The 14,428-nt window shown below is 42.6% G+C and overlaps 1 protein-coding gene and 1 long non-coding RNA gene across 4 annotated transcripts in view; one reads left to right on the forward strand and one right to left on the reverse strand.

Moving 5' to 3' along the window:
* LOC130146146 (uncharacterized) overlaps positions 1-5,460 on the reverse strand; it is a 45,916-nt gene extending 40,456 nt beyond the window's left edge. Inside the window, exon 1 of the long non-coding RNA XR_008820774.1 lies at positions 5,327-5,460. This is a non-coding gene — a long non-coding RNA (uncharacterized LOC130146146). The remainder of the gene's footprint in view (positions 1-5,326) is intronic.
* Positions 5,333-14,428, forward strand: part of TOX (thymocyte selection associated high mobility group box) — a 224,796-nt gene continuing 215,700 nt past the window's right edge. Inside the window, exon 1 of one of the 3 annotated variants that reach the window (XM_056331987.1) lies at positions 5,333-5,759. In XM_056331987.1, the coding sequence (XP_056187962.1) occupies positions 5,658-5,759 (102 nt within the window). In that variant the 5' untranslated portion in view covers positions 5,333-5,657. Of the gene's footprint in view, positions 5,760-7,129; positions 7,369-14,428 lie in introns of those variants that run through there. The other 2 variants (XM_056331990.1, XM_056331986.1) reach the window with 2 other exon arrangements.

A 14,428-nucleotide genomic window follows, 5' to 3' on the forward strand; every position in this document is an offset into this window, starting at 1 on the left:
AAAAAGGAACTTCATGTTTCCCTTTGTTTCTCTGACCATGAGAAATAGCTTGATTCCAAAGCCCAGTGAAATATTTTCTTTCAAGATTGGCCTACCTTTTGTATGTCTGCAAGGCCACATTAAATTTGGTAACTTGAACCAGATGGCAGTGTCTTTGCAGCATATGGAAACAGATCAAAGCTGCAAATATGCAAGGTGAATTCTACATTTTTATATTTTTTTCATGGTTATTTAAGACCTTGATTCTGTGAGATGTTGTGTGCTTAATTCCTACTGTAGGCAATGGCAGATGAGTGTGTAAGAACCTTTCGTGAGATGTAAAACACAGTTCAGGTTCAGCCTATGTGTTTATTCCTCCTCTATCTGTTAAATTGTCTGCGTATCATTTGTTTAGAATGAGAAGACATGGCAATACTCAGGTTTTCTCTTTCCCTTGTTAGAAAGGGAAGTCAGGGGCTTTCCTTAACTACTTAGAAGTGAACTTTACTTCCTTATAGAGATAAGAGCAATTTATTTCCATGCAAGTGTGATAATTTGGTGCCAGTCATTTTTACATTTAACAAACTAAACAAGACAGGAGCAGTGGCTAAAATAATAAAATAGCCGCCTCTTTCATTACATGTTTGACAACACTTGATTTGGCACACTATTAGGTAGCATTACAAACTGTTCAAATACTCTGAAACATATATCACCACTACTAAGCTTTGATACCATATTGCAATTTTTTCTGTTTAAATACACTGATTCATGCCTACTTGTGAGTACACACTCAGAATAACAACAACACTTTAAATAAAACTATTTCTTAAAAGGATTTGAGTTCATTCTGATGACAAGACCAGATTAATTACTTTGGTTTAAATATTACGTAATCTTAAAATCATTAACTTTTGCATCTTCCCAGACCCAAGTGTCATACCCAGTTTAATAACATAAAACATAAAACAGGATAGCCACACAAAAGGGACAGACCCTTCATCCTATTATTATTTAATTAACTACTCTCTAGAAATTGATGAACATTGAGCTTTGTTCTGAAAGGTAAATAGTCCCCTGAGTCAGCAAGTAAAGCAAAATTTTCAGCAGGAGGGATTTTCTCAGCAAAACCTCATCACTCCCCTTTTAGGTTATCTTGCCCTCGTGGCTCCCAAAGTACAGTCCACAAAACAGGAAGCAAAATTACTTTCCCATACAGCTGTTTTTAAATTTGTAAGGGAATTTTTTTCTTTAAATAAGAGCCAACCTCATGAGAAGGACCTTGTGGTGCCTATGTATAAAAATAATAAGCCATCATTACGGTCTCACATTTCTTTCTACTTGGGAAAATCAGGAAATCTTCTCTTCGTAATAGATGATCAGACATCTTTGTCTGGAGATCCCAAATAAAACTGGGTATAGACATGTGAGATTAAAACAAAAAGATGTTGGGCTAGATTCTTTTTTAAACTAAGATATTTTCACTTCTTTTTGGCTGAGAACATGATTTACGCCCACTTGATGGCCCTCCAATATACTAGATGGAGTAGCTGGGTGAGACATTAAGGCAGACAAGAAAATTACCTCTGTCATCTTGGACATGCTTGTTTCTTTTAATTCTGACAGTCTGACCATTGCAGACCTTCCATGAGAACATGCAAATGGCTCTACTGGTATAGACTGTCTGCCCTGCCAGTACTCTGCCTCCAGCTATGGCTCTAGGCGTGACAGCGTGAACAGAGGGCAAGTGTGTGCAATACTTCCCTCCATCCTCTACCCCTGTGTCTCTACCAACAGCTATTTTCAGCTCAAAGGAGTTGCTGATCCATTTTTCGTTTGTCTGTCTAATGACCTCCTTAAGTCTCCAGTCTGCTATGCAAACTTCTGGCATCCACAATGCTGTTTGGCAAGGAATGTCATATGAGTTCTCCATTGCATGGAGAATATTCATACTACGGCGTCTCACTCCAGCAGACAGCATTTTAAAAAATAACAACTTTTTTAGTATCAGCAGATACAGATCATGTTTCTCGAGACATTTGTTCCTATATATGTATGAGAAAAGCAATGACACTCATATGCTGGTACAGGAACCTCTATCAAGACTATTTTGGAGACATTCACTTGAATGTTGAATGGCTTTAAAAACCCACTGTCCTTCTGAACAAATGTTCCTTTTAAGCTTCTAAAACCTGATTCATGCTTTTTACTCTGTTGCAACTTTTTCTAGAAAATGCACTTACATGAACTTAACTGGCCGAGTTTGATATACTGTTGAATTATCCTGGAAAGGGCCTCTGCTTTCTCAGTTCATAGAGGGAAAGCCTACAATAGTGTTAACATTTTCAGTTCCAGTCTGCACTAATGCATTATTCTGAAAACCCCAGAGGAAACATCCCTTACAAAACAAAAGAACACTTAAGGGATTAATATATATATATAGCTTTTTTATTTTTACAAACTGTTCAGATAACTGCCACAAATCTCAGGGTTTTTTTTACCATTTTGATGATTAAATCATCTCTGTAAGTAGCAGCAAAAATTTTATGACCTCCCAGGGCCTGCATCATTAAGTACTGAAAATAACTTGAAGTGCTGTGCAAAGCAAATGGTATAGTTGTAAACTCCTGCAGACTCCTAGGAACTTGAAGTCTTCCTTAAGGCACTAGTCAGTAACATTTCATATAAACATAAAGCCAAATCTCTATTGTCATTGAACGTTATAGTCATTCTGGTATTGACATCTTTGGCTTGCATTGGCATCACTGTACCTGCATACACTTGTATGCACCCGCATACTCTGGTTGCCCAGACCAGCTCTTCTAGAATCAGTGTATCTCTACCACCTTTCTCCACAACAGGCTGAAAACTAATCCGTGGTCCATGAATAGCAAGTTTCTCAACAGCAGCTTTTCAATACAGAGCTTGCAATCTGTCTCCCATTCACTTTGTCAAATTATGGTCCACATATCAGCCATTTGCAGCAGTGATATATCTGTCAAGCGTCAAGCACATTTCTTGCAAAAGAAAGTCTTTTTTAGGATTCTTTAACTTTCAAAATGTCTAATCCCAAACATGCAAAATAATGAGTCAGACGCCAAAAAATCATGAGATTTAAAAAAAATAAAAAAGTTAATGTCTTTTCCTGTGGTTTTTGGAGCTTTTTCTGGGTCATGTTTTCAAGCTTTTCTCCAAAGCCATGGGGCTTTCAAATACCGTTAAAAAGAAACCAGCTGATATCCTCTTGTAATTACGTATTTAAGGAAAACATTTATTGCCATCCGAGTTAAATTGTGTTGAACTGACAACCAAAAATCTTCAGAGATATTTTTGATCAAATAATTCTGAAAAAGGAATATTGCTTCAAACCTGTTTTCTCTAGAGTTTCATTTACATTACTTATGTATTTTTTCCAGATAATTAAGCTTTACTGAAAGCAGGTTGTTGGACATGGAGGAAAGTCATGATTTTATCTTGAAGGACTCTTTACAATATCAAATTATCTCAGGTACAGGTTGTAGATGCTCACAAAAAACAATGATTTCTTCACTTGAAATTCATTATTTCCTCCTCCTTAAATACTGAGTCCCCCTGAAATCTTTACTCTGTTGTAGGGTTTTGGGTGGGGGGTTTTTTTCAGTGACAAGAAGACAGTTTTTTGTTACAATGTGCATTACAGATCTTCCTAAAAGTTCTTCAGATTCCAATTGTTTTGTGAAGGAAATGTTCACAAGTATTTGATAAATGTAACCATTCCTGCTAATTGTCATCACCTCAGCTGATTTGTGTGGCACTCACTAATTTGTTTTTATTTAAAGAGGAAAAGGCATTCCTTTCTTTTCATAATACAGTTCCTCTGGAGGGCATTATCTAAGCTCAGTATAGTGTCCTTCCTGTATCCTTTGTCTTCCATCCCTTCTGTCCTGATTAAAACTACCAGAGACTCAGCAGGAAACCCAGTGGGAACCCTCATGGTGTCTTGAAGTCACCCTTTCTTTCACTGTTTTGCTTTGTTAAATCCTGTTTTCCTCGTCAAACCCTCTCTCAAGTCCCACTGGATTCCCAACTTGCCTTTGTCAGGACCCTTGTTTGCAGCTAATTGTGCTCCTCTTCATTTTCCCTACCCCTTTCCCTTTCCCTTCTTTCCTCCCCTCTGGGTTTGCCCATCTCAAGTTTCCCTCCTCCAGGCTGCTGTAAGGAAGACTGCGCTTGGTGTCGGCACTGCCCACACCACGGCCAGGCCCAGGCGCTAGGAGCTAACAGGCAGACCTCAGCTGATGAGGTATTTCATGGGTGCTCCCTAGTTTCTGAGGCACGCACATGGATCACACTTTATTTCTGCCGCCACAAACTCTGGGCAACGGTTTCCACTCTGCTGGGAGAGAAGACGAAGGGCTCACCGAACCCACCGGGCCCCGCTTGCAGCTCGACCCTGGCCCGCCTCACAGGCCTGCCGGGGGAGCTGGGGCAGGGGCCGCTGCCCCGGCCTTCGCAAAAAGTTGTGGCGATGGGCGGGGTGGGTGGAGACGGCCCGGGGGCAGTCACGGAGGCACCGCAAGGGACCTGGCCGCGGCCACACCGGGCAGCGGGCAGCCTGTGGTCGGCCCGTCCTGGAGGCCAGGGCCCGGGGCCGAACCCCTGGCTCCCGTGCCACCACTGCCATCCCGCCCCCGCCTCCCCTCGGCCCCCGGGCCGGGCCCAGGCAGCCGCGGCGGCAGGCCGCCGAGGGGATGCCATAGTAACCGGCGGGGGGCCGGGCGGTGCCGGGGGCCGGGCGGGAGAGGGCGGGGCCGGCAGCGGGATGGCGGGCGCGGCAGCGCCCCCTCTCCGCGACTCCCAGCCCCGTCCCCGGCGGCCGCAAATGGCTCTTCCCTCGCCGGCCCCTTTGTGTGAGGCACACTCGGAGCAGCGACTCCGCCGGCGGAGCGCGCCGTGTCCCCTGCCGCCGCCCGCCGAGCCGTGCCGAGCCGAGCCCAGCCGAGGCGAGAGAGCCGGGCGGCGCGGGGCGGCCATTCCAGCGCGGGCGGGCTGCCTCGCCGCTGCCCCCAGGGGTGCGCGGGGGCCCCGGCTGCCGCCGCCGCCTCCCCCCCCGGCCCCGCTCCTCACGGCGGAGGGCAACCAAAATACACCGCCGCCAAGCCCGACCAAATAACTAATAACAATATCAGCAATAATAATAATAATAACAATAATAATAATAATAAAGAACGGGAACAGAACAGTGGGAGCGAGCGAGAGGGAGGGAGGGAGAAGCGAACCAACTCCGAGACTCCCATAAAGAGAGGCACACACGGAGCTAGCGCCCCGGTGCCGATGCGTGGGGGAAACAATAAGTACTCGAAGTTACCTGCCCTGCCGTAGAAGAAGGAGGGTTTGTTGATTCTCTCGCAGACATCTGCAGACCGGTGCTTTTTTGGAAGAGATTTTTTTTTTTTTCCTCTCTCTCCTCTCTCTCTTTACAAACCACAAACGGATGTGAGGCAGGGAAGGTGTTTCTTTGACTACTGAAGTCAGGCACCTCTTTTTTTATTCTTCTTAGTCTTGTTGTGTGTGTGTCCCCCCCACCCCTCACACACACACACACACACACATACACACACACACTCTCACACACACACCCCTTTTTGCACCAACATTAACGACCAAAGGAAAAGGAGTTTGCTTGATGTTTTAGTGAAATGGACGTAAGGTTTTATTCACCACCTCCTCAGCCTGCAGCCGCTCCTGATACGCCTTGTTTGGGACCTTCCCCCTGCCTGGACCCCTACTATTGCAACAAGGTGACTCGTGTTTTGTGTCGTCCGAGGTGTTTTATCTGTGCTGTCGATTGTGCTGTTGTCGCGGCGCGTTGCATGAGCGGGAGCTGCGCTTTGGCGAGCCGCGCACCCCGTTGACCGGCGAGGCAGAGGGCAGCGGCGTTCGCCGGGCGTTGGGGTTTGGGGAGCGCAGTGCCGCCCGCCGCGGAGAGGGGCCGCCGGGACACGCACCGGCCCCCCTGCAGGCACCCCAAATTAAAACCCCGGAGTAGTCTGGGGGCGGGCGGCTGGAGCGCGGGGGGTGGTGGTGGGTGGGGGAGGCATTTTCCACAACATCTTCCCTTTCGGAGAAACAGCGGGAGCAGGGATGTTGATGCGGTGGACTTGAATTTCCAGGGCTGCTGTTAATGAGAAAGATCGCGCCCGCCACAAACCGGCAGAAACTCTGCCCCGCCGCGTACCCTGCAGTTCATGTGTCAAAGCGGTACTTGGCGGTGCCGGGAGCACGTTTGTGTGTGTGTGTGTGTGTGTGTGCATCTGTATATACACACAAACACGCATACACGCGCCTCGCTCTATACGCACAACAACGATGTGTAAGGGTGACAAGTCTGTTCAGAACACTGGCTTGAGTTTGTCCCGGCTGTGCAACTGCCTTCCCCATTTCTCTGTGACTTGATTAAACAGCTGCAAATAGGGTCAGTACCCGAGGCGAGCCAAGTCTGAGGTGCCCGAGCCCCGGGGAAGGAGGGACTGCAGAGGAGGCTCCCGCTAGCCCAGATCCTGGGTTTGTTTACGAGAGTTTGGCGCTGCGATCCCGGAGCACTTTGCATTACTTTTGCTGCCGAGGAAGGGGGCTGGGGCTCCTGCATTGTTACTGCCTCGGTGGCCTGAGCCAGCTGGTGCTTTATGCTTGAGCTGCACTTTCTCTGCTGTTACGGAATGGGCTTTGCACATGAATAAAACGCTGGCCGCAGGAAAAAATCAGGAAGTGCGAGCAACCCAGGGCACTTCTTCAGCGCTCCCCTGCCAGGGGAGAAAGCCGGGAGCGAGCGCGTCCCGCAAGACGCGTTTAAACCTGGGCGCTCGGGGGGTTGTTTAGAAACCTGCCACGGAAGTGCGGGGCCAGCTGCGGCGGATGTTTTCGCAGCGCCAACTCCGCCGTGCGCAGCGCGCGGGGCTGCCCGCCGGTGCGGGGGGCGGCGGCTGGCCCGGGGGACAGCAGGGGGACAGCGGGGGGACAGCGGGCCGGGGGCACCGCACCGCCACGCACCGCCCCGCACCCCGCCGCGGACAGCCTGGCTCCGCGCTCGGCCATTGTCGTGAGGGTCTCACGTGTCAGTCAGAGGGATGTTCAGGGCCGGCTCTTTCATCCCGGGCAGCTGCCTCGGCTCAGAAATAAGCAGCGACAGAGCGTGTGCCTGTGCTCAAGCGCGGGGGCTGCGGCGGCGGGGTGAAGCCCTCTCAGTTTCCAGGAAAGATTTCCCACATGGTCTCATCTACCAATCACAGCAGAAAGGACCAAATTCATCCTGGCTGCATTTCACATATACTCAATGGAGTTATAGAATTCAGGGATAAATCTGGCCCTTTGTGGTGGATGCCTAAGGACATTTCAGGAGGGATCCCAGAGGTATGACTGTTAGCGGAGCTTTGACTGTATTTTGCAGCATCTGGCGAACCTGCCCTATAGATGGGAAGTTTGTGCCGGGAGTGAACTTTGTTGAGCGGGAAGAGTCCAGATGCGTAGGAGCCTCTGTGTGTGCATTCATTTTTCCTAAGTGCTCTGAGCAGTCGTGAGGCTACTGCTACCTTTGGTCGGTGGCTTGCCGTTATTTTCTCTGTTGTCTGTTTTCATAAGTTGTAACTAGAAAGTGTCACCAAGTGAGAAGCTTGGGCTGATATTAATGGCATAAGCACATAAGTGTCTGAAGACCCGTTTGGCAATGAAACAGGACAAAGGTTATTAAACCTATCAGTGATTTAAAGCTTCAAAAAGAAGGTAATGACTTGAATACACATTTCACTCATCATTCTTGAGATAGTGGGCCAGATTTAATTTAAAAGTTAAATGCTTTGGAAAATCAGGAATTACTTAAATATTAAATCATTTTCCAGTTAAGTTCCTTAAATCATTTTTGGTGGGTTGCACTGCAAATCGCATAAATTAATTTAGAAAGTAATTTTCAGAATTTCCTTACTAGCTGGTTAAAGCTTCTTTTAAGTCATGCCATGTATGAGGGAGCAAACTGTTCTTTTTAAATGCAAATGAGACCCTCATTCTGTAGACAAGTTGCAACTCTTCTGTTTCACTTTGCCTGAACTGATAATGTGCTTAAAAGTGCACAGTCATGAGACATATGTTTTATGCTTGGAAAAGACTTACCAGGAATGTTTCAATATGAGATACAGAGTATAGGAGGAATGTCTTTTTTCAGGTGTCTTTGAAACTGACCACTGATGACGTGAAATAGACAGGACTAGGTTTGCCAGGCCCCTTGGAGGTGTACATTTACTGAACATTTCGTTTTTCACCCCCTTCACTCTCTCGCTTTGCCCAGAATGATTAACATTGCTGTGAAAACTTACCCGACTTGTTCTAAACATGTCGTCATGCTACAGTGCTGCTCTGTCACTCACTTTCATGCTGTGTGTATTTAGGGAGTTTGAAGGGCGGGAGGCCTGCAGAATTTTGTGTTCAGTAAGTTTGGTTGAGTGTTTGCTCTTGATCTCTCCCAGGAAGGAAGATGATGGCTGGAGTGTGGTGGATCTGTGTTCTGTGATGGATCCGTGTTCAGGATTGGAATGGTCATCTTGATTAGGTCTTTACCTGCAAAACTCGTTCAGAACTGGATCTCATTTCTCATAAAGCTAGTTTAAACTCACTTTGGACACTGACTAGTGGATTTGGCCCTTGTTTTCATACCTGGGTTTTGGACTGGGTATTTTTGGGGTTTTGTTGAGGTTTTGTTTTGTTTGTTTTTTGACAAATGTGCAGACTTTGGTTCTTTACATTTTAAGTCTGCTCGAGAATGAATTCCACAAATACTTATGCTTTTAAGTTTTCTAATTGTTCCGTTAGCCCTATTTTTTTTCCTGATCAGATGATTGTTTATAGCATATGAGTGAGTTCCTGGGGACGTGCATGGGAGGTATTGACAGTGCATTTTTCTTTAGTCAAAGGAAAATGCACAAATGTAGATTCAAACAGTTGCCTCTTATCTTACAATTTTCAGTTGGCAGGCTTTGTTTCAGAAGACGGCTTAGATCTTTATTTTATAAACCTAAAATAGCATTCTAAGCATCTTAGTCTAATATTTCTCTCTGCTGTGAAAGCTCATTATACTCCGCATATATTGTTATGCAGGCTTTTCCTTGTTTCTCTTGCACTACCCATGGAGAGAGAAAAGTGAAAGAACAATGCAAACAATGTTGGTTATGACAACTGTGTGAGGTATCTCTTATACAAACAGACAGAATGGACAGTATGCTGTGGTATATAGGTCAGCCTTTGAAATAACATAGTGGAGCTCTTACGCTGGACAGACAGATTTAGAGTTGGGGTTGTACTCTTTGCCTTTTGAAACTTGAAGCATAATTGCATTTCTAACATTTACAGGCTAATACGAGTACTCTGTTCAGTTGAAGTTTATTTTAAGAAACATCATGTTCCTTGATTGAGTTGAATGGTACAAAAGAAATAACTTTGATAATCCGAGAGTCTTAATTTGATAGAAGAATATGGTCAGGGTTTTCAGGCTGCTCAAAGAAGTCGGATGATAAGTTGAAATGTTTATGTAGAGAGCAATAAATAATATACTTGTGGCTTTCTGTATTGAAGTGTCACCTCCAGAGACCATTTCAATCAGTACTGTAAAAAGGACTGGTATATTTTCATACTTGAAACTTTACAGTGTTTTCAGATATCTGCTCACATAAAGCGCAGTTATGCAATTATAGTTTGACACAGCTAATGACAGGGATGCTGACCCCTGCCAACAGTAGGGAGAAAATAATGGTCTTTACTGCTCCCAATGGTTAGCCTTGCAGAATTATGTACTAGATTCTTCTGTGATTTGCTACCTGGTTCAAAAATACAGGAGCCTACAACTCATCTTTCTTTTATTCACTGGTAGTTGTCAGTGCAGTGGAAAAATACAGCCAGACAGCAGAGGTAGAATGATAGGCTGTAGTTGTTTTTAAAAAGAGGAATAAAGAGGAAAAAGATAGGGAGAGGGAAGCCAAACTGTTCAAAATTAAAAAAACGGAGTGACATTGGGTGGAAGTGGATAAGGAGATATAATACTGTGTTTTGTAAGCAGGTAACAATCCCGCTTGTAATCAGAATTCCACGGAGCAAAAGTGCATATATTTATACACAGCATTTAGAATAATTTATTGTGTAAAGTTAGCCCCACCATAGAGACTGCTCTAAGTAAATTGCTCCATGGCTGTTTATGAAGTATACGTTATTTCCAGTGGCTTGCTTCTATGCAGTCTCTATCTGAAATTCAGAATTGTGGCAAGCCAGCGCTCTGAAGGACAGCTCTACAGCTGAAATGCTGTGTTAGTGTTTTGACAGCATTTTAGATTATGCTTATCTAATAGATCACTATTTGTTTATTCTGGGCATATTCTTCTTTTTCCCTTAGTTAACTACCTTGTCCCGTACTGCATTAGAATCATACTTTAAATTTGTTTCTGCCTCTTAAAGGAAAGATTAAAGAGTCACATTAGTGTTGACTGTTTATTTTTATGTATTAAGTGTTTTAGTTAGTTTCAAAAAACCCAAACAAACAAAAAAACCAACAAAACGAAAAAAAACACATAGGAAGAAGGGGAATGGACTTTTCTTCCCTGGGTTACTAGATCTTAGAATGTAGTCTCAGAGTTGTGGGCAAGCCTCAAGTGTGCTCCTTAAATTCCAGTGTTTCAGAAAAGAAGTGGTCCCAATTTTAATGGAATACAGAAAACAATTTATATATGTGTTTTTGAGAAATCTTTCTCAAAGATGTCTATAAACCAAGGCATTTGCAGTCAGTAATTCTTTTTTTAATTTCTGCCAAACATCAGTACCTTGAGAGAAATTATGTTTTATTCTCTTACTGGAAAGATGTATTTCATCTCCAGGGCATTACCCTCAGCCAGCCTGTCATGAGGTTTTCTGAAAAAAGTGAAAACTGTAAACTATTAAGAATGCTGAATTATCTAAACTCTACAGTGCATACAGTTCCTTTGGTGTTTACATTAAACCAAAGAGCAGCGGGAGCTGCATTTAAGGGCTTAAGGCGTTGATAGCATGGAGGACAGATAGTCCCAGCTCCCATTGAATTCACTGTGTGCTGGGGACAATCACACTTTACCAGGAAGAACTGAGCCCCCTCCTGTCCTCAGATTCCCATCTTAGCAGGACTTTCTCATCTTCCTAACACTTACAGAAGCGTTGGAAAAAGGACTATGTTTAAAACTTGATGTTATGTTAAGCAGAGAAATGTCCTAATCACAGCAAGATTTAGATCAAAATTCTTGGATATTTAAGTCCTGTACTGTTGGCAGATATAACAAAGCTTAGATGATGGAAGTGAAAAGCTTCCTTTGACTGCTCTCTCACCATGGCTCAAGAGTGACCTGAAAGCACTGCTTCCTGTGGTGAGGGGGTAGTGCCTGGATCATGCAGACCCTGGCTTCTGGAACTGACAGCGGTGACAATTAGTGGCAGCTTTGTTTATCTTTCTGAAGTGGGCACATATTCTGTGGATGTCTAGCATGGGCTGCATACATTAAAGTACTTATTTTAAATATAGCTTAACTGGATTGAAATGTTTTGTTGTTGCAGTTGGACTAGGTGATCTTTGTAGGTCCCTTCCAACTGCAATATTCTATTCTATTCTATTCTATTCTATTCTATTCTATTCTATTCTATTCTATTCTATTCTATTCTATTCTATTCTATTCTATTCTATTCTATTCTATTCTATTCTATTCTATTCTATTCTATTCTATTCTATTCTATTCTATTCTATTCTATTCTATTCTATTCTATTCTATTCTATTCTTACTGTTTTAGGTGTGCAACCAGTTACTGATTTTCTGCCCAAGGAGTGATTTCTCATTAAAAATGCAGTTGTGAACTGCTCCAAATCATGGTTTATAGCAGAAGGACCAAATGACTGTTAATTATACCACCACTTCCAGATCACTTTCAGAGATGAAATTCGCATCAACCTGAATGAGATTTTCTTGGTTATAACGTTTTTCCCTACAGCATTCAGTTGGAAAATGGCAACATTGCATTATTCTATGGTTAGAGACCAATTATGTAGCATTAGCAGCAGCAACAAACGTTGCCCTTCCACAGTAGCAAGCACACAGAAGAAAACCTTGTCTCCCCTTCCACTGGAATATCTGCATTTTATGTCCGTCTGTTGTGATCATTTTAGGTGAGCAAGCCAGGGCATCAAATAAAATGTTTAAGTTTTGACTTAGATCTTCAAAGTTAAAATTGTTTTTCAGCAGAGATCTTGTTGCAACCGACATTTGTAATGTCTGCGGTTTTCTTTTGCTTCTTATGTTTGCAATAAGTAGTTTATTTTTAGCATTTGAATTTCATATGGGTCTACTAATATTTATATCTTATCTTTCAATTGCACATATGCTAACACTGTTCCTGAACTGTTCATTTAGTATTTCTTACTGGGCTGCTATTTGATTTGTTATAGACCCTTGTAGTATGGTTTCCTCCCAAGAAACACGCAGCTTTCTAAGTTGCAAAACATACTTGAATTACATGAGCATCTGACAAATCCAGGTTAGTGGAAATGTCAGAATGTTTTAGCATTCACATTCTTGACTGTTAAACTGCTCTCTACCAATCAAAAGTGGCACGAGTGACTTTTTTTCAAATGTACTGCTGGCTAAGCATGGAAATTGAGCTGCTGTGGTAGTACTTTTGTCTCCTGCTATTGTTGTTGATGATTATATGGTCTTAAAGGTTAAATGGAAGTTACTGGAGCTGGTGTGTATTTTTGTTATATTAAGAAAGCCTGCAGTGAACTCCAGTTACCTATTCTATATGCAAGAAGAAATCAGAACTCTGAAATACAACAACGATAAACTGTACTTAGGGAAATGGGTCAGTAAAGAAAGTGTGAAGTCTGCAATGTGAAGCAAAAGATTTATCCAGATGGTTCCTGCCAAAAGAGTGAGAAGATTATGTATGCATATAAATTCCTATTGTATCAGTGCTACACTATATGTATATACGCACACATAGGTTGCTGCTTCATTATATGTTACTCACTTTGAAGAAAGCGAACTTACTCTGGGAATCTGTCATTTCTATCCTGTATTATAAGAAGCTGGCTTCTAAGTCATATTCTGGTTGCAGTTGCCACAAGTGCGTAGGTTTGTGTTCATGAATAAGAGAAAACATTTGTTTCTTATATGATCATTGTATTTGCATCAGCCTGAAATAATAATAGTAAAGGGAAAAATAGTGGTGAAAAGGGATGCTAACCTTTCAAAAAAGTATAATTTATCATTTGGCAGACACAGTTGTGAACATTAGTCATAGAAACCTGCAGATAGTAGAGGCTTAATATCAAAGCTAATGGTTTATTTTATGTTAATGACTTTCTTCTAGGGCATAAAAGACTGCTCATAATGGACTCTCAGTGCTGTGTTCAGTTGTGAAGGCTAATGGGATAATCTTACCCAAAATTAAGCTTTTTGAAGTAAATCATGGTGTTATTTTTTCAAGTTAACTCTTGAAAATGTATCAGTAAACTGATTTTTTAAGAACTGCTTGTAATCTTTATAGGAAATACAAGGCAAGTTTTTTTTTTCTCCATTAGCAGTTTTCTTAATTGTGTTGGAAATGTCTGTTTATATTTTTTTACAGTTCTGAAGAATAATATTCATGATGTGGAAGTCATTCACTTCAGTGGTTTTATCATAGTGCAGTAAGTTTTTGTGAGGCACAGTTGTTTTGCAGGGTGAACAAAGGAAAAGAATTACATTTTTAGTGACCAAGCCAGTAATACACTAAACAGTAGTAAAACTCTTAGTTTTGCATTGGGAAGTTTTAAAAATCATGTTTACAATTAGTTATAACCAACATTATATTTCAATATGAGATAATTTGCCTACTAAAGTTCACATAATGTGCTAATCATGTCTAGTGGTTAATAAAGGCCTCCTATCTCACTCCCCTGATGGCTATAAAAGGCTATTATGTTCATGGCAGCAGTTCAGGTACAGCTGCTGTGTGTTAATAATGCATCATTGTCCCACTAATAAACACAGCAAAGGTCAGCAACCCTGAGCACCTAAAACACCTATTCTCTTTCCAAAATATTTATTAACACCTTAATGGCATATCTATTCATTTTGGTTAAGATTATGTCAGTTAATGACCCTTATGGAATCCCGTGTGTTCAGGTTTTGCAACCTACATGCTGTTGCACTCATCTTTCCTCCCAAACATTTCTTTTTCATCACAACTGTGTGTTGTTTCTTTAACATTAGCATTACATGGTCACTTTATGATTAACTTACTTTGTTACTTGGTTTGGCAGTTTTCATTTTTTCCTCAGCTAATGTAAGATTACATTTAAAGCTGGAGTTTTGTTAGTTAAGACACTTTATACATGTGGAAAAAACTATGTGATTGTGTAACACGCATTCACACATGC

The sequence above is a fragment of the Falco biarmicus genome, chromosome 3, assembly GCF_023638135.1.
Source record: "Falco biarmicus isolate bFalBia1 chromosome 3, bFalBia1.pri, whole genome shotgun sequence".
In the NCBI taxonomy this organism is placed as follows: domain Eukaryota; kingdom Metazoa; phylum Chordata; class Aves; order Falconiformes; family Falconidae; genus Falco; species Falco biarmicus.